The 22,626-nt window shown below is 59.2% G+C and overlaps 4 protein-coding genes across 4 annotated transcripts; 2 read left to right on the forward strand and 2 right to left on the reverse strand.

Moving 5' to 3' along the window:
* Positions 1-1,022: 1,022 nt before the first annotated feature.
* Positions 1,023-3,055, reverse strand: CDEST_03814 (Putative S-adenosyl-L-methionine-dependent methyltransferase superfamily; the record flags this gene model as incomplete). The annotated part of the gene is made up of 7 exons (XM_062919973.1): positions 1,023-1,639; positions 1,740-1,746; positions 1,869-1,981; positions 2,121-2,139; positions 2,223-2,331; positions 2,505-2,632; positions 2,822-3,055. The coding sequence occupies 7 exons, from the start codon at positions 3,053-3,055 to the stop codon at positions 1,023-1,025; spliced, it is 1,227 nt and encodes a 408-aa protein (XP_062776024.1).
* A 2,533-nt stretch (positions 3,056-5,588) lies between these two features.
* On the forward strand, positions 5,589-14,120 carry CDEST_03815 (Putative Acyl transferase domain superfamily, phosphopantetheine binding ACP domain, thiolase; the record flags this gene model as incomplete). The annotated part of the gene is made up of 7 exons (XM_062919974.1): positions 5,589-5,762; positions 5,849-5,993; positions 6,135-6,403; positions 6,571-7,366; positions 7,454-7,936; positions 8,057-13,152; positions 13,215-14,120. The coding sequence occupies 7 exons, from the start codon at positions 5,589-5,591 to the stop codon at positions 14,118-14,120; spliced, it is 7,869 nt and encodes a 2,622-aa protein (XP_062776025.1).
* A 1,426-nt stretch (positions 14,121-15,546) lies between these two features.
* CDEST_03816 (Putative UDP-glucuronosyl/UDP-glucosyltransferase, Glycosyltransferase family 28) lies at positions 15,547-19,207 on the forward strand. Its single transcript, XM_062919975.1, has 3 exons — positions 15,547-16,938; positions 17,087-18,822; positions 18,905-19,207. The coding sequence occupies exons 1-3, from the start codon at positions 16,031-16,033 to the stop codon at positions 19,096-19,098; spliced, it is 2,838 nt and encodes a 945-aa protein (XP_062776026.1). The 5' UTR covers positions 15,547-16,030; the 3' UTR covers positions 19,099-19,207.
* Positions 19,208-19,582: 375 nt separating this feature from the next.
* CDEST_03817 (uncharacterized protein) lies at positions 19,583-21,028 on the reverse strand (the record flags this gene model as incomplete). The annotated part of the gene is made up of 1 exon (XM_062919976.1): positions 19,583-21,028. The coding sequence occupies one exon, from the start codon at positions 21,026-21,028 to the stop codon at positions 19,583-19,585; it is 1,446 nt and encodes a 481-aa protein (XP_062776027.1).
* Positions 21,029-22,626: the final 1,598 nt, after the last annotated feature.

Below are 22,626 nucleotides of genomic sequence, written 5' to 3' on the forward strand. Positions count from 1 at the left end.
GGCACCTGTCGGGGTGAACCTCGGTTTGCGTGTCCAATGGGTGTGAAAGCCTGTTTAAATGCCTCAAAAGGGAACGGACCCATGAGTTGCGGGTTGCTGCTAGTCCAGCGCCATACCATACATATGCCTCATGCACGCGTGCGTTGCATGTGACCTAACCAAATGCCGGTGCCAATGTGCGAATGGCCTCACTAGGAGGAGGAAAACCAGAAGCCAATTGGTGTGCGGAGTGCAGGAGAGAAAGAAAGAGAGAGAGAGAGAGAGAGAGAGGGAAGAATCCCTGGTGATGACCCAGTTCCGGCGATCTTCGCTTGGCTTTGTTGACCACGCCGCAATCCTGCATTTGCAGGCCCCGGGAACCCTGCCAGACCCTATTGATCCTTTGGGGCGTGGGGGCTGGTTCCAGAGACAACAACGGCCAACAGCGACAACGAGCAAGCTTTGCTCGCCAAGGAGATGACGAGTCGCACTTTTACGGCGGCTGCGGCATGCCAGCCTGTCAACGGCATCTGATCTGTCGGTGAGCTTGCCACAACTGGAGCAAACACACAAGAACTTGCTGCTTGGGGGAGATGTGCTGTTTTCCGCTAAGGGGGGGTGGGAAGGGCGTGGACCGAGATAATGCATATGTTCTGTTCTTAAACCGCTTCTCATTCTTACGGGCAGAAAGAAAATTGAAGCCTGAAGGGGACGGTTCGCTGGCTCTGCGCAGTCGTCTACGTCGTGGTATATCTATCATCCAATGCCTTACAAACGTGACAAAAGTTTCTTTTTTTTTTCTAGACTTCATTCTCTTCCTCCTGCGGACTGAGGTTGGAGACTGACACCTGTGAAACCGACGCCTGCGCCGAGCGTAATGAGCTCGCGAGTGATGTGGACGTCGACGTGCCGCTACGTGGCTTGCGACAATACACCGTCAACCTAGATTTAGGGATGAGAATGTAGGCCAAGATCATTGTGGGAAGAGTAGAGAAGGCTGTCGAGAAAGAAAAGAGGTAAATGGAGGGGGGGGTGTGGTTCACTTACAATGTCATGAAGGAGTGGTATCTCGTGTCATCAATCTCCTTGCGGACCTTCTTCAGCAGCACCTGCACCTGGGCTTCGGACCAGCCGAGGCCGATGGTGAAGACGGGCACGCTGAGCGGCTCGATGATGGCGTTCCAGTTGGAGACCATCATGGCGCCGAACCGCTGGCACTTCTTGCCCGGGTAGCACGGGTTCGTGGGCGCGGCGTACTTGGTCAGCTTCATGCGCTCGAAGCCGGCCTTCTCCAGCAGGGGCTGGTACTCCTGGACGTAGCGGATGTCGCGGCCCATGTTCTCGAGGCCCTGGCCGAGGAGCCTGTTCCACTTTTGGAACGAGGTGCCGTCGAGGGACCGGTCCGGCGACTGGAGCACGGGGATCCACTCGGTGAACTCGACCCAGCCGCCGGGGTTCAGCTGGTCGTAGATGGACTGGATGAACTTTTCCTTATCGACGATGTCGCCGAGCATGCGGACGTGGATGTAGTCGAACTGCTTGTTGAGGGCCCAATCGGCCGTGGCGTCCATGAGCTTGAACTGGCAGTTGGGCGCCGAGTACGGCGGCCGCACCTTTTCGATATCGATGCCGACGACGGCACAGTTCGGGTTCTTCTTGGCTGAACGGCGGGGGAAAAGGGATCCCAGTAGTTAGCGTGGACCGTCGTGGACCGTCGTGGGCCGCGTGTCACCCGCATCATAACCGGAAGGAGAACTTGCCGTATTCCTATGTGCTCAAGTGGTTAGTCGAGAAGGGGGGAGGGGAGGGAGTGTTCCGTTTCCGTGATGGTTACATCATTTCTCATGCCCGGGATGGGATGGACGTGAAGGAGGGGAGAGGAAACGCACTAATGCCCATAGCCCCGGCCCCGTGCCAACGTCGAGGGCCGCTCTGGGCTTGACGACCGGGGCCAGGTGGAGTCTGCCGTCGAATAGCTCGGCAATGATTTGGTGTTGGAGGACTGCGTGGAGGTCAGCACGTCGTGCGTCTGGGACCTGCAAGGTTGACCCTCTCCTGCGAGACACGTAGGAGTCGGTGGGGAGGAGGGGGAGGGCATGGGAAAGAAGAGGCGAGGGGCGGCGTTCAGAGAGCTTGCTGACCATTTCTGTCTTGTTCTTCCTAGAGTTGGAACCACTGTATCAGCAGACATTGTTTGCGTGTCGATTGGTAAGTTGGGAAAGATGTAAGATGTTCTGACATACCTTGCTGTTTGGCACGAAGCCAAACCGCCTTCCGGTCTTTGCAAACTTGTTGAAGATGGATTGGAAGATGGAACGGGTATCCTTGGTTCGTGATTTCCCTGACCCGATGCTGTTTGGTTTGGGGGGAGGAGGGGGGATTGTTAGTCCAAGTCCAAGTCCAAGTCCAAGTCTTCAGATGGAATCATGGTCAAAAGTTGACAGTCGATTCAAGTGCTCAAGACACAAGCGGCCGTGCAAGAACGACGACTCCCATGAGCTGCTATAGGAGAGAGGACGACTCACGGTGTCGCCGTGCGGAAACTCACGGCCGGCGTTGCGTCGTCCGAACCGTCGTCCGAGTCGGATGCTCCCGCCCACAGCGCCCGGCTGACCTCATCGGACGTCGGGCTCGGATGGTCATCGGCATAGTCCTGTGTGATTTCATTAAACTCAATTCTCTGGTTCTCTAAGAAATAAAAAAAAATAAAAAATGAAAATAAAAATAAAAGTGTCCGTACAGAGCACCCTGATGACGATGAATCGTGATGGTCGGTCCAGTGCGGTGCAAGGGGGGTTGGGGGGTGGAGACAGACGAAAGCTAACACGGGCGTTTTACATACATCTTGTTGGCCCGAGTTCATCGAAGGCCTCGTCGAAGGCGGCGTGCGCGGCCTCCCGTCGCTCTCGGTCGACGGGTTGCGGGTACGCTCCGAGGACGAACTAGCGGTGAGCCGCGTCGATGTGGAGGCGGCCGAGACGCTGTTGGCGGCCGTTGATGGACGCAGCGGCAGCCGTCCCACGGGCGAGGCGCTACGACCGCTTTTGCGAAGCCTCTGCAGGCTGTGTTTGTCCATCAACCTGCGGTCCTCCTCCGAGCGAGACCGTGGGCGAGGCGAGAGGAGAGGAGGGGAGTGGGAGGGGAGAGGGGTGAAGGGGGAGGGGGGAGGGGGGGGGGGAAACGCCGGATGTGGTGTGATGGATGGGATGCGGTGCACCAAGACTGCAGCAGCAGCAGCAGCAGCAACAAAGAGCCAAGGGAAAGGGAAAAGAAGAGGGGCTGAGGACGTCAAGTGTAGGACAAGAAAGTCTCTGTGCAGAGCGCAAGGGGGGCGAAGGGAAGAAGAGGATGGATGTTCGGATAGACGGATAGTAGTAGGAATGGCAGTTCCTGATAGTCCGAGACAAACAAGACAAATCAACCGGCAGCAACAGAAGAGAGTTTGCGGGATAGACAAGGACGTCCCATGGACTCTGAACTCAAAGAACAGCAGCGGTTCGTCTCGTCTTTCTGTCTCTCTCTCTCTCTGTCTCTCTACTCTTTTTCTCTGGAGGGGGGAGGGGGTAAATGGGCCTAGGGCAACAGTTTAATTTTTTTTAGTACCGAGTCAACGGACACTGCCGTCGTGGAACACCCCTGTCGGTTCTCCCTTTTTCATCCCTTTACCCGCTTTCGAGGGCCGGGGGGCGTTGTGGAAGAGGGGGAAAAGGAAAAAGTTTGTAGGGAGTTCTTGGGTAAGCGACTGGCTTCAATGATGTGAGAGACGACATGCGGGGCTATCTCTCTCTCTCTCTCTCTCTCTCTCTGCGTGAATGGATCATGGCTTCAAGACTTGGGTGTCTGTATCTGTATCTGCGTATGTCCTAACTCCTGGGTTGACAAACAGGGAATTGTCAGCTGGAGAGAGAGAGAGAGAGAATCAAGACGCGGGCTACACCGTCATGCGCCAGGCTCCCGGCGTCCGGCGTACTCTGTACACAAATAGATAGAAGAGAGAACTTTTGCAAGCGAAGCAAATACGGGGGTTCTCTCGCGTCAACAGCGTTGTTATCTCCCCCCCTCGCGGCCCAACCTGTTGGACCGGCAGCTAGAGCTTGTCATCCTGCTAGTCATGACCTTGCATCCAGCACGGAGCGGAGCAGACGGCTGGGGAGGGGGGGGGGGGGGGGGCATGTCGCCGGGGGGAAGAACATCCAGGGCCCGGCAACTGGCACGCCATGAGTGGGATCTTCTCGCTTGCAAGGCCCCTGAGTCAAGGTTTCTGCCGCGAATCGTCATGAAAAAGGCCTGGATTGGGCACCAAAGCCATGCCGGATCTCTTTATGATCGTCGCCGGATCTGTAGATTCCGGCCTGTGTTATCCGTTTTGTGTCCCTACTACTCTAGACACTTGGAAGAACCATCGCCAGAGGTGTGTATCACCAGAGAGAACGCAACTCCCGCACCCACCCAAGCTCTCACTGCAGTGCCGAAGAAACGTTTTTTGTCTCCTCTCTCACGTGGCGTCGAAGAAATGCAGCCGACATCCCTTTGGGCGACCAACAGCCAATCTCCCGCCCACCCCACCACCACCGCCATCTAATAAGTACCCCAGCACACGCCCCTCCCCAGATGGCGTCCAGGCAGTTGCTTTCTAGGTATGGTTGGGTGGGCGGGTGATGTGATATATCACACTTGCAGAGGGGGGGCGCCATATGCAGTTTGTGCCGGTGCGAGCTGGATTAGGAAGAGACTGTCAATACTTTGCCCTCCTCCTGAGCCACTCTGCTTGGCGCCCGATGCTTGGGACTGTGATCTGCGATCCATGACCTAACCCCCTGAGCTATCATCTGGGTCTGGGGGGAGGGGGGACACATGATGTTTGGGTTGCATTAACAGCTCTACCGTCTCTTGGCCTGGCCCCCACGGCCCTGCTCGCCAAGATGGTATCAGGAGGCTTGACGAAACAAGGGAGCAGCAAAGCGTTGGTTTCTTCGAGAGGCCAACGGAGACCCAGCGAAGTCTAAGAGCATGTTCCACGCAATGAGGTACGGATATAGCTCCTGCCAATCAGACATCCCTGTACACAGACAGTAAGCCATACTTGTATTACCTTGCGTTGGATTTCCTTGTTGGAGCGGTTTGCCAGTCGCGATAACTCTCGGAGCCACCTCCGTGTTTTGTCCGTTGTCTGCCGATGAAGGGGCTTCCGTACAGCCAAACAACGTGAAGCATCGACACTCGATAGTCGGGGGGGTAGCGGACCAAGTCGAGGCCGCTTATCGAGCTTGACGCCAGAAATCGCCAACTGCCCACTTTGTCCACATGTCGTCGACGGTCCAGCTCAAGAGAGGAGAGGAGGGGGAGGGGGCGCGGGCAGCTAGTGGATTTCATCTCATAATGCCGCCATCTTCTGGAGCCCTGATCCAGGCCCCCTTCGACTTCGTCCTCAAGGATCTCCCTCCATGTTCCATTCTCAACCGCTTCCCCGAACCACCTCCATCCCTAACCTCCAGGCTCACCGTGGGCTCACCGCACGGACGTTGAGCAGATCATCGCCGGAATTATATCACACACATCCCATCAGACGTTCGTTCGGTTGGCCTAGTACGGATACTATCCGATCAGCCATGGAAGAACCCATCGCCATCGTCGGCCTGAGCGCCAGGCTGCCCGGCGACGGAGACACCCCCGAGCGCTTCTTTGAGTCTCTGCTGGCCGGGAGATCTGCCCGGACGGAAGTCCCACAGGATAGATACAACGCAGACGCCTTTTGGCATCCGGACGCCGACAGGAGCGGTGCTGTGCGTTAACTCCCCCCCTCCTCTCTACATGATGGTCGTTTATCACTTCATGGTGTCTGGCAACAATTGACAGGGCAAACGAATAGACACGAGTTCGCCATGGGCACTTTTTAAAAGGCAGCATTTCGGCGTTTGACGCCCCCTTTTTCTCCATCACGCCCACGGAGGCACGGAGTATCGATCCGCAGCAGCGAGGGATGCTGGAGAGCGTGTACAAGGCACTCGAAAATGGTACGCAAAAAGACCCAGATACCCCAATGACACGAGAAACGTGAGAAAGGAAGAAGAAAAAAAAAGAGAAGAAAAGAAAATGGGAAAAAATGGGAAAACAGATCGAGATGCTGACTTTCTTGCGTGCCCCTCCTCCTCTAGCCGGCATTCCCCTCGATACTGTTGCAGGGTCTCGGACCGGCGTGTACGTCGGCTGCTTCACGGCGGACTACAACGACCACATCGCCAAGGACCTCGATATCCCGAACAAGTACTCGGCGCTCGGCACGGTCGCGAGCATGCTCAGCAACAGGGTCTCGTGGTTCTTTGACTTCCGGGGCCCGAGTGTGACTGTCGACACGGCGTGTTCGAGCAGTCTAGTGGCAGTGCATGAAGCTTGCATGAGCCTAAAGCTCCGCGAGATATCCATGGTAAGATCCAAAGGAACTGTTCCAGGGGGAAGAGGAGGGGAAGAGGAGGGGGGGAGGGGGGGGCAGGTGGCGAGAAACCTTACTTTGACCCCCCTAGACTCTTTGGCCCCCAAACACTTGAGACAATATCATGAGCCCCCCCGGCTGACCCATCATCTCCTTGACAGGCCGTCGTGGGCGGGTGCAACCTTATCCTGACCCCGGAGATGACTCTCAAGCTCGACGCGGCGGGCGTGCTCGGCCCGGACGGCCGGTCGTACAGCTTCGACCACCGGGCCAACGGGTACGGCCGCGGCGAGGGGTTCGGCGCCGTCGTGCTCAAGCGGGTATCGGACGCCATCCGGGACGGGGACGTCATCCGGGCCGTCATCCGGAACTCGTCAACCAACCAGGACGGCCGTTCGCCCGGCATCACGCAGCCGACGAGGGCCGGCCAGGCGGCGCTCATCCGGCACGTCTACGACCGGGCGAACCTGGACCCGGCGCTTACGCGGTTCGCCGAGGCCCACGGCACGGGGACCCCCGTGGGCGACCCGATCGAGGCGGGCGCGCTGGCCGACGTCTTCGCGCCGCACCGGTCCCCCGACGAGCCGCTGTACGTCGGCGCGCTGAAGAGCAACGTCGGCCACCTCGAGGGCGCGGCGGGCGTGGCGGCCGTCATCAAGGGCGTGCTGACGCTCGAGAGCGGCGTCATCCCCGGCAACATGGGCTTCGAGAGGCGCAACCCCGAGATCCGGGACGCCTGGAACCTGGCGTTCCCGACGGCGCCGACCGTCTGGCCGCAGCGCGGGCTGAGGCGCATGTCGGTCAACTCGTTCGGCGTTGGCGGGAGCAACGCCCACGTCGTCATGGACGACGCGCTTCACTTCCTGAAGCGCCACCGGCTTGTCGGCAACCACCGGACGGAGGCGGTCCCCAACATCGCCCGACACCTGAGCGCCCCGTTGACGAATGGGAGCCGTGGTGAGTTCTCTCTCTCCCCTTCGACAACGACTTGATATGCATATACAGCTTTGCTCGCGGCTTCGCTGACTTTCCTTCTTTGAGTAGCAGATGACGCCAACGCATCGTCCCACCGCCCGTCAGACAGCGGCATAGACCTCAGCGGAAGCGAAAGCGAAGACCTCCCACGCCTCTGCGTCCTCTCGACGCACGACCCGGACGCCTCGTATCGTCTCCGGAAGTCGTACAAGGCGTACCTGGCAGCCAAGTTATCACAGGGCGTCATGGGCGAAGCAGCGCAACTGCGCCTCTTGAGGGATCTCAGCTACACGCTGGGCTCGAGGCGGACTCATCACTCGTGGAGAACAGCGTGCATCGCCAACTCGCCGAGACAACTGCAGAAAGCGCTGGAAGAGGGACCGGCACCGGTCAGGGCGAAACCAAAGCCTTGTCTGGCCTTCATCTTCACCGGGCAAGGGGCGCAATGGGCGGCCATGGGCATAGAATTGTTGGCGTACCGGGCCTTCCAGGAGAGCCTCTTCGCTGCCGATAGATACCTCAATGACCTAGGCTGCAGGTGGTCGTTAACGTGTAAGTCAAGCCGCCTTCCCAAGTTCCCCCTTCCCCCCCCCCCCCCTCCCTTTCTTTCAGGACAGGGATGCAAACCAACACGCGTTATCGGGATTTCGTATGCTGACATTCTGCTTCCAGTCGAGCTGTCCAGACCAAAATCGTCCTCTCGGATAGACGACCCGGAGTTCTGTCAGCCTATTTGCACGGCGTTGCAGGTTGCTCTGGTCGACCTCCTCACCACCTGGGGCGTCTTCCCTCATGCCATCGCCGGCCACTCCTCTGGTGAGGTCGCTGCGGCGTATGCTGCCGGAGCAATCTCTCGAGAGGCCGCGTGGAAGGTCGCCTACCACCGCGGGCGGCTGAGCGCCAAGTTGGCCCGCTCCGAATCGCGGCCCAAGACAGGCATGGCCGCCGTCGGCTTGGACAAGGCGAGCACCGAGGCGGCCATCGACCGCGTCAACCGGCTCGGCGGCGACGGCACGCTGGAGATCGCCTGCATGAACAGTGCCGACAGCCAAACCGTCAGCGGCGACGCCCAGAAGATCCGTCGCCTCGTCGAGATGCTCGGCGAGGAGAAGGTCTTTGCGAGGAGGCTTAACGTCGACGTGGCGTACCACTCGCAGTACATGAGGGCCGTGGCCGAAGAGTATCTCCAGGCGATGGGCGGCGACCTTGAGAAAGGCGCGCTCAAGAGCCCGTTCGAGCCGCGGTTCTACTCGTCGACGACGGGTGCTGCGATAGCGCTGTCGCAGCTCCGACGACCGGACTACTGGGTCAAGAACTTGGTGTCGCCTGTGCGGTTCACCGAGTCGGTAATGGAGATGCTCAAAGGCTCTCCTGTGCCCAAGTTCAACGGACACGTCAACGGAGACGTCAGACAAGAGGCTGTCATAGAGCCCATCACCGACTTCCTGGAGATCGGCCCTCATAGCGCTTTGAGAGGGCCGCTATCCAGCACCGTGAAGCAAGTCCGCGGCAGCTCGGCGGTCGACTATCACTCGGTCCTCCATCGCCAGAAGCCGGCCGTGGGAACCATCCTCGAGGCCATCGGCACCCTCTTCTGCCACGGACACGGCTTCAACCTCGCCCGGGTCAACGAAGCGGACGAGCCTCACGGGCCCCGGCCTCTCATGCTGACGAACCTGCCGTCGTACCCGTTCGACCACTCCAAGGAGTACTGGGTCGAGAGCACGTTGAGCAGCGGCTTCCGGAAGAGATCCGCGGGTCGGCACGAGCTCCTCGGGGCCCCAGTCCCCGGCGGCTTCAACGCGGACAACGCGGCGTGGCACAACTACATCCGGCTGACGGAGAGCCCGTGGATCGAGGACCACAAGGTCTCGGGGGACGTGCTGTACCCGGCGGCCGGCATGCTCGTCATGGCCATCGAGGCGAGCCGGCAGGTCGCCGACAGGACCAAGGCTCTGAGGGGGTTCAGGTTCCGAGACGTCTCTTTCAAGCTCGCGCTGCGCGTGCCTGACGATGCGAGCGGCGTCGAGTCGCAGTTCTACCTGCGCCGGTACCGGGATTCAAGTCTGTCGGACGACGGGCCCTCGTCGTGGCATGAGTTCCAGCTCTGGACTTTGCAGGACGACAAGTGGAGGGAACACTGCCACGGGTTCGTGCAGACAGAGTACGAAGCCGAGGACCGTCCCGTTCGTTCGAACATGATAGAGGACGACGTCGTGACGGGTGACAACCTCCTCGGCTGCGCAACTGAAGTATCTGTAGAGAGACTGTACCGCAACCTGTCGGACTCGGGGCTGGAGTTTGGCCCGACTTTCCAGACCCTGAGCAACGTGCGTGTCGGGGAACATCTCGACATGACCGCCACGGTCGACTCGCCCGGTGAAAGGGTTAAGCAGACGATGCCGTATCAGTACCTCCAACCGCATCTAGTGCACCCGGCCACTCTCGATGCCGTCGTCCACGCCAACCTCGTGCCTGTGGTTTCTGGTAATAAAGATGCCAAGTCCACCAGAGTCCCGACTTACCTGTCTGACGGATGGATCTCGGCGCGGCACGATCTGTCTCACGACTCCTACGCCGTGTCTGCAGAGTCCAAGATGCTCGGCCGGAACGAAGTCTCCGCCGAAGTCACGGCTACGCATCTCCAGCAGGGTCACAGAATCATGGTTCACATGTCGGGACTTGTTTTCAAGACAATTTCTGACGGTCCATCCAAGGATGCCAGGGACGACACGTCTGCACACCCGGCTTTCAACATTGCATGGAAGCCTGACCCTCTCTTCCTCGACAGAGAACAGGCTGCGAAGCTGTTCGAGCTGCCCATGACGCAGGAAGACGACCCAGCCCGGTGGATGAAGGACTCCGAGGCCCTCTGTCTCGCCTACATCCGCCGCCTCGTCCAGGACGTAGCCCAGGACACCATCGACAAGATGGCCCGGCATCACCAGCGATACTTCGCCTGGTTCCAGCACGTCGTGCGTCAATCCTCCAACGAGCCCCCCAGCAGCGACGACATCAACGAACTGGAAGCCAGGGTCATCGCCTCGGGCGCGCCGGAGGGGAAACTCATCGTCGCCGTCGGCAACGCCCTGGCCGACATCCTCGCCGGGGACCGCGACCCTCTGGACGTCATCTTTGGCGAAAAGCTGGCCGAGGACGTCTACAGCAACGGGCTCGGTTCGCGGCGCTGCTACGCGCAGCTCAGCCGCTACCTCGACGCCCTCGCCCACGCGAACCCGGCCATGTCGGTCCTCGAGATCGGGGCCGGCACCGGCGGCGCCACACGGCCCGTCATGGCGACGCTGACGCAGGGCGGCGGACGCCGGTACAAGCACTACGACTTCACCGACATCTCGCCCTCCTTCTTCGAGCAGGCTAAGGAGAACTTCCGGGGCGAGCTGGCGCACATGGGCTTCCGCGTGCTCAACGTCGAGAAGGACCCGCTGGCGCAGGGGTTCGAGGCCGGGCGGTACGACGTCGTCGTCGCGGCCAACGTGCTGCACGCGACGCGGGCGATGGACCAGACGCTGCGCAACGCGAGGACGCTGCTGAAGCCCGGCGGCCGGCTGCTGCTGTTCGAGATCACCAACACCGAGGTGCTACTCGGCAGCTTCTGCTTCGGCGTGCTGCCCGGGTGGTGGCTGTCGGAGGACGAGGACCGGGTCTGGGGCCCGCTGATGTCGCCGGCCTCGTGGCATCGCCACCTGGTGAGCGCCGGGTTCAGCGGCGTCGACGCCGTCTTTGACGACTTCCCCTCGTCGCCGCACCAGATGAGCTCGATCCTCGTGTCCACCGTCCCTGGTCGGCCGGAACAGGCACCGCTGGCCGAGATATCGACGATGACGACGACGTCGACCTTCGTCTTGGCGAGCGAGACACCTGCTCAACGCAAGCTCGCCGAGACTATCTCGCAGAGCATCATCGGCCGACAGGGGCCATGCGACATCACGACGGTCTCGGCCGTCGCCAGCCGGGACATGACCGGCTCTACATGCATCGTCGTGTCCGAGTGCGAGAAGCCCGTCTTGAGGGACATGACGGAGCAAGTGTTTGAGGGCGTCAAGCGGGTGCTCACCCAAAGCAAAGTCGTTCTTTGGGTCACCCGAGGCGGAACGGCTGCCGCGCCGGACCCGGACTCGGAGATGGTCACCGGCCTCGCGCGGGTCGTTCGATCGGAGCGGCCCGACGCCAAGATCCTCACCGCGTCCTTCGAGGCGGCCGCGGCAGAAGATGTAATCGTCGAGAAGTGTGCCCAGATACTCCGGGCAGCGCAAGACCACACGTCGGACAACTCGTTCAGGGTCGTCGACGGCGTCATCAACGTGCCCCGGCTCGTGCCAGCGGAGTATCTGACGGAACACGTCGAAGCTCAGACGGGGCCCTTGAGAGTCGTGGATAGGCACCTGATCAACGACGACAACGACGACAACGAAGACAACTCACGCTCTCTTGCTTTGCAGATTGGTAGTCCTGGACAACTAGACTCCTTCAGATTCGAAGACGACGACAACTACAAGACGCCGTTGGGAGACCACGACGTCGAGTTCAAGCCGATGGCCTGCGGACTCTCCGTCGACGATGACCTGTCCTCAGCTCTAGGGACCTCAGACAAGTCCACGCTAGGCTTCGAAGCGTCCGGCATCGTCACAAGAGCCGGATCGTCCTCCAGATTCCAGGCCGGCGACCGAGTCTTCGGTCTCTCCGTCTCGGGTGCCGTCAAGATGCGCGTGCGGTCCAGTGACGGCCTCCTTGCCAAACTGCCGGACGGCGTGGCTTGGGCCCACGGCGCTGCCCTGCCGGTGGACTACACGACGGCCTACGCGGTCCTTTGCGAGTTCGGATCGCTGCAACGAGGTGATACCGTTCTGGTGCATGGGGCCGCGTCCACCCTTGTACGGGCCTTGATCCAGGTTGCCCAACTCCAAGGCGCCGAGGTCTACGCGACGACTGTCGACGACGACCAGGCGGAACGCGACGTCTTCGTCGACGCCTGTGGCATCTCACGAGACCATCTCTTGAGCACCCGCGACGGACCACTGAAGCCGTCTCTCCAGAAGCTGACCAAGGGCCGCGGCATCAACGTCCTCGTCAACTCGGCCGGCGCGGACGCGTCTCTCGACAGCGCAGCGGGCTGCGTGGCGCCGTTCGGGCGCATCGTCAGCATCGGCTCCGACGTTCCCCTTTCAAGCGCGAGTCTCGTCCGGGGCCGCAACGTGCGCCTCGAGTCCTTCGGCCTCGCCGCCTGCGCATCCCACGACCTCGCCCGCACCGGGGCCCTGTTCCAGCGCATGGTGGACCTCGTCTTTGCGAACTGGAGCAGCGTCGGCCGGCCGGTCCCCGTCTCCGTCTACCCCTTCTCCCGAGTCCGAGATGCGTTCCGTCAGCTGCAAGCGGAAGGGCATAAGTCCAAGGTCGTTCTCGCGCCTCACGACCACGACGTGGTGCCGGTCTTGTCCGTCCGAAAGGCAATAAGTGTGTTTGACCCCGAGGCGTCGTATGTCGTTGCGGGCGGTCTAGGCGGGCTTGGGCGGTCAGTTGCGCGTTGGATGGCTTCCCGGGGTGCCCGGAACCTCATCTTGCTCTCGCGGCGTGGAGCAGTGGAGAAGCCTGCGATCGATCTCGTCCGCGAACTCGAGTCGTTGGGCGTCAACGTGGTCACGCCGGCGTGCGACGTGACGGATGAGAAGGCTCTGCGGCATGCCATGACGGAGCTCGCGGCCACACTGCCGCCCATCAAGGGCTGTATCCAAGGATCCATGGTCCTCCGGGTGAGTCTTTGTCGAATTCCTGGGTAAAAAATAAACCTGATACTAACACAAACACTTCAAAGGATAACATCGTCGAAAACATGTCGGTCGACGAGTGGAAAGCGGCCACCCTCCCCAAGGTAGACGGTTCGCGGAACCTGTGCAGCCTCCTCGCCGACACGGTCGACTTCGTCGTCTTCCTCTCGTCCTTCGTGGGCCTCATTGGCAACCCCGAGCAGGCCAACTACGCCGCGGGCGGCGCGTTCCAGGACGCCCTGGCGCGCCAGCTGAGGGCGCGGGGCGTCAACGCCGTCTCGGTCGACCTGCCCATCGTCGAGGGCGTCGGCTACGTCGCCGAGAAGCCGGGGCTCTGGGACCACCTCCGGTCCGCCGGGTGGACGCACATCTCCGAGGCCGAGCTCCACGCCGTCCTGGACTACCACTGCCGTCCCGTGGCGGCGGAGTACGGTCACGGGCCGCCCACGGCGGACGTCGCGAGGGCGCAGGTCATCCCGCGGCTCTGGCTGCCGCGGGAGACGGCCGTCGTCGAGGGCCACCAGACGCCGTCGTGGGGCGGGGATCCCCTCTTCAGCCACCTCCGGCTGAGGGCAACGGGAGAGGAAGGGAAGACGGCCGACGAGGCGGCAGCGGCGGCGGCGGCGGCGACGGGCAAGACAACGATCAACCACAGGGCGCTGCTCCAGGGCACGTCGTCGCGGGAGGAGGTCGAGGGGGTCGTGCTGGAGGCGCTGCTCCTCAAGATTGCGCGGATGCTCAGCGTGGGGGTGGCGAACCTCGAGACGTCGAGGCCGCTGCACGCGTACGGCATCGACTCGCTCACGGCGGTCGAGCTGCGGTCGTGGCTCGCCAAGGAGCTCGGCGCCGAGGTGTCCGTCTTTGACATCACCAACAACTCGAGCATTGCGCAGCTGGCGGTGGTGGCCGCGAAGAAGAGCAGCCTGGCGCCGAGGTTTGATGGAGGTCAGTGAGGAGCGTAGGGGGGAATTGGGTTGTTGGTATTTTAGTGGCATTCTTTTCTTTTTCTTGTTTCTCTTTTTTTCTCTTTTTTTCTGTTGCATTCTCAGTTGCATGTTTGTATGTGTTGGTAGACGCGGAGGCGGCATTCGCGATGCATTGGTCTTGTTTTCACGCAGATGGAAATGATGATGATGATTTGGACTTTTGCATTATTTTGTTGTTATTGGTTAGCGGGCGAACTTGTCTCTATAGAAGCTCAATGGATGTCGTTTTATTTTGCTACCGCTACTAAAGTGATTACTATCTCTTGCCACTGATTCATACGGGCAGAGGTGTAAACTTGATGCATTTGAGAGTTGGCTCACCAAAGCTAAACAAGCCCCTCTGAATCGCAACGCAGGAGAAGAAAAGGTAGGGAGCGTCGTGGGTCTAGAATATTTTCCGAGATTAGACAACCAGCTGTGCGCTAAGAGGAAGGGAAAAAGACGGGGGGGGAAAGGGAAAAAAGAAACCACCCCTCTAGATGCGGAGAGAAAGCTTGATCTTGGCTGGACTGGACTGGACTGGACTTCTTCGTCCGTGTGATCCGGCGCCCGCCACGGGAGCGCATTCCAGGGCTCCGTGTCGTCCGCAGTCCGCAGTCCGTAGTCCGTAGTTACCGACTGGACCGAGGTGACGGACGACAAGAGTCTGTCTTGGTTTCTTCCGTCTTCTGCAAGTTATCTCTTACTGTCTGCTGATGCTGGTGGATATACAGCTTCTCAAAAGGTCAAAAAATCACGAGCCGGGGCAGCCAAATAGTCGCGCAGATGGACGGAGTCTCGGAGTATTTGCTGAAGACGCTGGCTGGAGCTGGAGCTGGAGCCGGGGCCGCCGGCGAGTCCGACCCCTGGTCATCCGAGCATCCGCAGGGCATGCAGCCATCATGTACCAAGGATCGGATTGTTTGTCCCCCCCATTGTGCGAGTCTCGGCACACGAGGACTGAAGGGTTTTGTTTGTTTGTCAGTGGGGGAGCATGCAATGGCGATTGACTGACTGATGACTGATACTCAACAGGTTGTTTGTCCTGTTTGCAACTATAGAAAAGCGAGACACCAGGAACATGACACATTAGGTTTCCCAGTCTCTTCTCCTCTCTTCTCAGTCAGAGACAACCATCATCTATCACCCATCAACCATCACCCATCAACAGACAGCAGACAACAAGCAACAGGGCTCGAGGCGAGACCGAGAGGACCCCGTCAAAAAAGGGCTGTACGAGACTAACTGCAACCGGCGTAAACCTAAAGCGCCCCTCGTAAATCAAATCTGCATGGAGAACTCATCTTAATGAGTGCCCCCCTCTCCCTCCACGCGCCTCTTGGGGGAAACGCTAATGCCAAATCCTGACCCCTCCATGACGTTCCCTTGGCAATTTTCTGTACCAAAAAAATCAGAGGAAAAAAAAACACAGCGAACGAAGCCGCGTTCGATTGGCATGACACACGTGATTGATCGTCACCGAGTCAGCGCACCGTGGAATTTGCTTGCGGCATAGCATAGCATCGCATAGCATAGCATAGCATCTCACCACTTCATCTCATCATACTAGGTTTCATAGCTTATCTCGGAACTTGAGCTGAGAGCCTCAATCTCACTCAATCTCACTCAATCTCATAGAGCTTCGTCTCATCCTCTCTTCTCACCAACACTTTACAACAACTCATCGACAGCTTATCAACAGCTTATCAACACCTCGTCAATCGAGACAGTCAACTCCAATCAACCCACCGTCGAGTTACTTCTGTGAGAGCATACATACATACACAGCATCGAGAAAACACCCTCGTCCTCGTCCTCGTCCTCCTCCTCCTCCCCGGCAACCAGCCCTAGGTCCCCCGGGCCCCGAAGCCCATCGGATCCTCCGACTATCGATCGCCATGGCACTCAGCCGCGTCACGTCAAGGGGTCTGGGCCACATCCAGCTGGGGCAGAGCGACAGGTCCGACACGGCGACCTCGGGCAACGTCGGCAGCGATGGCCGCGTCAAGGTCCGGTTCCACGCAAACCCGCAGAAGCTGGCGTCCTGGTTCCAGGACTTCCAGGGCTCCTTCAGGCCGCACTCGGGCGACTACGACGACGGCATCATCGACAGAGTCAACACCAACGCCGACGATCTGACCCAGGCCCGGCTGCGTCGCCGCCACAGCAGCGTCGTGCTCGAGAACCTCAAGCGCCACCCGCCGGCCGCGAGCCCGCGCCTCAACATCGCCATCCACATCGTCGGCTCCCGCGGCGACGTCCAGCCCTTCATCCCCATCGCCCAGCTGCTCGCCCGCGCCCCTTACGGCCACCGCGTGCGCATCTGCACCCACCCCGTCTTCAAGGACTTTGTCGAGTCCAACGGCGTCGAGTTCTTCAGCATCGGCGGCGACCCGGAGGCCCTCATGGCCTACATGGTCAAGAACCCGGGCCTGCTGCCGAGCCGCGAGAGCGTCAAGGCCGGCGACATCGGCCAGCGCCGCAGGGAGATGGCTGAGATCATCAACGGCGCCTGGCGGAGCTGCATCGAGGCCGGCGACGGCATGGGCCAGCGCACCACCGCCGCCACCGTCAAGGACGCCGACGACCTCTTCGTCGCCGACGCCATCATCGCCAACCCGCCCTCCATGGCCCACATCCACTGCGCCGAGAAGCTCGGCATCCCGCTGCACATGGTCTTCACCATGCCCTGGTGTCCCACCCAGGCCTTTCACCACCCGCTGGCCTCCATGAGCTACGGCGAGGCCGACACGAGCGTCGCCAACTACCTCTCCTTTATCATGATGGAGCTGCTTACATGGCAAGGGTCGGTCATAATCTCTCATCCTGTTCCTCCTTCACTTCCTCTTCCTCCTCCCCCTCCCTTCCCCTTCCCCTTCCCCTCCCCCATAGTGTCCATAGACTGTTACTCTCCAAGATCCTCCCTCCGCCCCCTACTGACAAAAAACCCCCAGGCTCGGCGACTTGATCAACAAGTTCCGCACGCAGACCCTCGGCCTCGACCCCATCAGTCCCATGTGGGGTTGCCAGCTCCTCCCGAGGCTCCGCGTGCCCTACACGTTCCTCTGGTCCGAGTCTCTCATCCCGAAGCCTGCCGACTGGGACTCCCATATCAACATCACCGGCTTCTCCTTCCTCCCGCTCGCCGACAAGTACACGCCGCCCCCGGACCTGACGGCCTTCTTGGAGTCCGGCCCGCCGCCCGTCTACATCGGCTTCGGCTCCATCGTCGTCGATGACCCAAGGGCCCTCACGCAGCTCATCTTCGACGCCGTCCGGATCGCCGGCGTCCGCGCCATCGTCTCCAAGGGCTGGGGCGGCGTCGGCGGCGGCAGCGACGACACCGTCCCGGACAGCGTCTACCTCATCGGCAACTGCCCGCACGACTGGCTCTTCCGCCGCGTCTCGGCCGTCGTCCACCACGGCGGCGCCGGCACCTCCGCCGCCGGCATCGCCGCGGGGCGTCCGACCGTCGTCGTGCCCTTCTTCGGCGACCAGCCCTTCTGGGGCCAGATGATCGCCCGCGCCGGCGCCGGCCCTGCCCCCGTGCCCTTCAAGGAGATGACGGCCGAGACCCTGGCGGCGAGCATCTCCTTCGCCCTGCAGCCCGAGGTCCAGGTCGCCGTGCAGCGCATGGCCCAACGCATCGCCGAGGAGGACGGCGCCGGCGACACGGCGCGCGACATCCAGGAGAGGCTGGCCCTCGACACGATGCGCTGCGACATCTGCCCCGAACGCCTGGCCAACTGGACGCACCGGAAGACGGGCGCCCACCTGAGCAACTTCGCCGTCGGCTGCCTCGTCGACAGGGACCTCATGAAGCCCCACGACTTCAAGCTGCTCAGGCACAAGAAGTGGTACGTCGACGAGGGCGCCGAGCACCCCATCATCGGCCTGGTCGCCGCCGTCGCCGGCTTCTTCACCTCCGTCGGCATCGCCACCTCGGACTACTCGGAGCGCCTGCGCAATCCCCGGATTCCCCCGGGGGGGCCAAACGGAATGGAGATAGACCTTGAGGCCCAGTCCGAACGGGCAAAGCCCGCCGAGGTGGAGAGCAACACGACCCGCGAGGCATCCGCAGAACCCGACGGCGGCAGAGGAGAAGAAGGAGGAGGAGGAGGAGAAGAAGCGGGCATGGCGGAGGACGGGCATCTGAAGCGGGTGGCCAAGGCCAACACGATGACGCCCAAGCAGATGAACGCCATCGCCAGGAAGATGGCCACCAAGTCCCTACGGTGCGCCGACCCCACCGTCGAGATCGCCATGGACGACATGATGACCCGGGGCAGGGGCCGGCGGAGCAGGAGGCCCTCGGTCGCGTCGTCGTCGGCCGGCCGGCACCAGCGCAGAAGCCGGCCGATGGAGATCGCGCGCGCGACCGCCCGGTACGGCTTCGAGGTCGCCAAAGCCGGCCTCAAGGCGCCCGTGGCCGTCTTCTACAACATGGCCAACGGCTTTCACAACTACCCCTCGTACGCCTTCGCGAGCCACGACGTACGGCGGCGGGACGAGATCACGGGGCTGGGCAGCGGCATCCGAACGGCCGGCAAGGAGTTCGCGCTGGGGAACTGGGAGGCCTTTAGCGGGATCGTCGTGAAGCCCTATAAGGCCGTGAAGAAGGAGGGCATCAAGGGTTTGGGCAAGGGGATCTGGCAGGGCGGCCGCGGGTTCACCTACAACATCTTTGCCGGTAAGTGTGTCCTGCTGTTTTTTTGTGTCCGTCGATTTCCCCCGTTCGAACAAGAGTGCTAACTGTGGTTGTCCGTCCGCAGCGCTGTTCGGTCTGCCCGGGTACACTCTCAAGGGACTCGAAAAGGAGCTGTCGAAGCACAGTCTGACCGAGCTCAAGGCCGAGGTGCTGCTGATCCGGCTGAGGCAGGGGATTGTTGATTTTAGGAGGTCGACAGCAGCGGAGAGGGAGGAGGTTGTTGTAAGATGGCAGCAGTTTTTGTCGGGACGGTCGTGAAACCCAGTTAAACTTGTATACCCCTTTTCGTTTGTCTATAAGCCTTGTGTGTAGTACACTTTACTCGTAAGAAACGAGTCTATTCGTAATTCCAACTACTAATTCTGGAACCTGTTTTGGCTCTGGTTTTTTGATCGGCCCTTCACTGTCTACGAAGCCCTGATATCTGGGGGCTAGTTGTTTGCCTTGAGTCTACTAGCTGCCTCACCGAGCCCAAAGGTTCTGGGTCGCAATACTAGTGATGAGTATGTCAGGTTTCCGATATTGGATCACCTTCCCAACTGAATACAGGCCTGAAGTTCATGATTGTCACCAGCCGTGTCTGTTTGGTGAGATGTCCAACGATGGATGGGATAAATCACGATACCGGATTCGACAACACGCATTCATTGCTCACTAATGCACAGCGTCTGAGTGTTTTACGGGTCTTGATCAATTTCTTGGTACACTATGGGCGACTTCCTGGAACCTACACCCGATTTACTTACCACTGCCGAATCAAGTGGTACAACTCCAGTTGCTCACAGATGCTCTCCGGCTTGGTCAAACCAGCCGGGTCGATGCGCTGACTGACGGATTGGAGCGTGAGACCTGGGTGGTGGCGGCTTACTACCTTTTCCCACTTCGACAAGATCGCATAACTCAGAGGGATTTCCCAGGTAGCGCCCACCGTGAGTTTGACTTCGTCCTCCTTTACTTGATACCTTAAGAAGAACCCTTCGCCAGTACCACCGGCCCACACTTCAAGGACTCTTATACGAGGCATCCACCGGGCCGCCTGAGCTGATGTTTTAATAAGGTGTATCGCCTTTACCGGGTCATGGGCCAGGTGTCGAAACGGATAGGTGAGTGCCAAGTGTTCAATCTTTGGACTTTGCGAATCCCGTGGAAGCCCACCCCCGAAGTACTGGAGGAACTTTTCTGCATCCACTGCATGGGAAACGGCCAGTTCTTGGAGATTATAGCTACTCCGGGCTGCTTCGGCGGAGATGATGGAATTCTCGCGCATCGAGGCAAATGCGTCGCTTTCGAGTATGCTTCGGTTCTGGGCCAACCACATGCTTATTCTGCGTATGTCGGGGCGACTCGAGGTTTTGAACACTGGGCGACTTACAAGCTCGACATTAAACATGTCTTGATCGTCTATTCCAAGCCATGGTTCGTAGTTAATGTCGCGAAGACTCGGCAGGCTGTGGAGAATATGCTCCATTGACGTGTGGCGGATGCTCCGACATAGTTTCTGCTTAACGACAAATGAATGGATGATGGGAATCGGAGCTAGGGCCATGTTCGCAAAGGGCCAGGTAAGTGTAAGAAGGTTACCGAGCAAACGCTGCTCAACACCGGTGAGTGAGTATCCAGGCGACCGGCTGCGTTCACAGCGTTCGTGTTTCGGTGATGAACTCAGATGCCGCGCATCGCTCGGCGAGCTGGCGCTCAACTCAAGCGCGATTCCGTCTCCTGGGTTATGCGAGGGCCAGCTTGCAAGGACGCTGAAGAGTTTTATCATCGCGTCAGAGAACCTCGCGTTGTTCGCCATCATAGTCTCTCTGCTTTCCCGCTGGTCGCACTCCTCGCAGGTGTAGCTCTCCAGGTCGATGTGAAGCGAGATTTTCCTGACCAAGCTTCTTCGGTGATCCGCAATGATCTCTCTCAAGCCGGCGAGGCCCGACTCTAAAGTGGATGACCGAAAGTTCAGCGTCCGCCATAGCAAAGGTTCGAAGTAGGAACGCCACTCTTTCGATACGCTGGCCCAAGTGCGGACGTAATGGTTGCTGGCAGAAGAAAGTTGCTTCTCCAACTCGTCCAAAATCGGGAGGCGAAGCTCCGTTGGAAGTGCAGGCCATCCAGCAAGCGGTTTATTTTCAATGGCCGTCTGTTGCTCCAGCTCGGCTCCGGCTCGAGTTTGTGAGCTCATGCTCCTGGTCATGGAAAAGAATTTACGTAAAGACGGGTTCGAATGATGGCTCGTATGGGTTGAGTTCTCAGGTGTTGCAATAGATGTTCAAGCACAGGAAATTATCTTTCTCGCATACGGGCGGTATCTTTTTATTCTGCTGGTCCCGTACTGTCTCCGATGCCATCACTAAGCTTTTTACGAACCAGTGATACCTTGATAGATGGTTTGCCTCTCCCGTGGTGGAAGTGGCTTGAACTACGAACATGTACACGCCATAAGACTTTCAATTGGAAAGTCGAATGCCCTTTGACTATCTCGAACCAAAGTCAACGATCGCCCCAGAGAAAGATTGAAAACTAACCAACGGGTACGATCAAGTACTAGCACCCACGGATCGATGTAACCACGGATCGATGTGGGTTTTCCACCGGGGGGGGGGGGGGGGTGTGATATCTTGAGTAATCGAATCGGAAACTACCCAACATCAAGAATTTCAGACAACACCTTGAAAACGGACAATTTACAGATTTACATCTCCTTAATGTTCAAAGACTGAGACATATAGCCAAGGTGATCCGACTTATTGTTAAGCAGTCATCCTAGGAAAATCATAACCCGTAAGACTTTAAGAACGGAGTTGAAGATGGAACATCGATCTCACCACAATCTTCCAACACCACCCTGATCGCCCTAGTGCAACGTCGCCATGTGCCTAATTCTCTCCCCAAGGCAATCAAGCAAGTCGTCCTGAATCACCATCAACCGGTGGAGTCTTGGCTGCGCTGTCCATGTCATCGCCAAGAAAGGGCTTGCAGGAACCCCACATGGCGATGGCGCAGGATGAGCCTGATGATAGCAGCAATGAGGGGTAGATCTTCCGTCGGTCTCTCCATCGTGGTTCAGAAGCTGGAATGCTTTCACTTTTCCGCGTTCACGGCCGTTTGTCGGCCAACTACAAGGTCTGGCTATCCGGGGCCGTCCGGGGCTGTCCGGAATCATGGCCTTCCCGCTACACGATGCTATGTGAGATCTACGTGTGGAATTCTTGTCGTCAGAATCTCAATGGACTTCACATACTTTTAAAGTCTGATTGAGCTTGCTAACACGTTTTTTTCTCTTGGTCATGCCAAAGTTGTTAAATCACTTGAAGCGGAAAACAGTACTTGCGGTCCTGTGCCGTCCTATCGCTAACGTTGAACCATGGTTGTTTTTCCACTCGATAATAGGGATCGTTGTCCATCACGGATAAGCTACTGGAGACGAAGTGGAGGCTCCCTGGTCCTCCGCAGTTGCACCAACGACAACCAAGCATTGATGCTAGAGGCTGGTTGGGAGAACCTGTGCCCCGGGGTTCTTGGCAAGTGAGCCAAGAACCAACTTGAGAGAGAACCATCAAGATTGATTCATGGAATTTGACAGAAAAAGAAAACCACCCGACGCCCGCCGAGGTCTTCGTGCTCTAGATCCGTTGCCCGGTGGGCTTGGGGAAGGTTGACGGATCATTTGACAGATGTGATGATGCAAGTGGTCTCCAAGGCGTGATATTGAGTCCAGGCTGGAGGCGAGCTCACCCCCGATGCCGACAACTATTTAACCATTAGAACTTCCCGTAACACAATTATTTTCTT

This window comes from Colletotrichum destructivum, chromosome 2, assembly GCF_034447905.1.
Source record: "Colletotrichum destructivum chromosome 2, complete sequence".
Taxonomy (NCBI): domain Eukaryota; kingdom Fungi; phylum Ascomycota; class Sordariomycetes; order Glomerellales; family Glomerellaceae; genus Colletotrichum; species Colletotrichum destructivum.

What these genes read in the sequence shown, in the direction of transcription:
- CDEST_03816 (XM_062919975.1), top strand. Translation starts at nt 16,031, where the DNA reads ATGGCACTCAGCCGCGTCACGTCAAGGGGTCTGGGCCACATCCAGCTG. An exon ending in GAGCTGCTTACATGGCAAGG is followed by an intron (nt 16,939 to 17,086) that starts GTCGGTCATAAT and finishes AAAAACCCCCAG; the next exon opens with GCTCGGCGACTTGATCAACA. An exon ending in CACCTACAACATCTTTGCCG is followed by an intron (nt 18,823 to 18,904) that starts GTAAGTGTGTCC and finishes GTCCGTCCGCAG; the next exon opens with CGCTGTTCGGTCTGCCCGGG.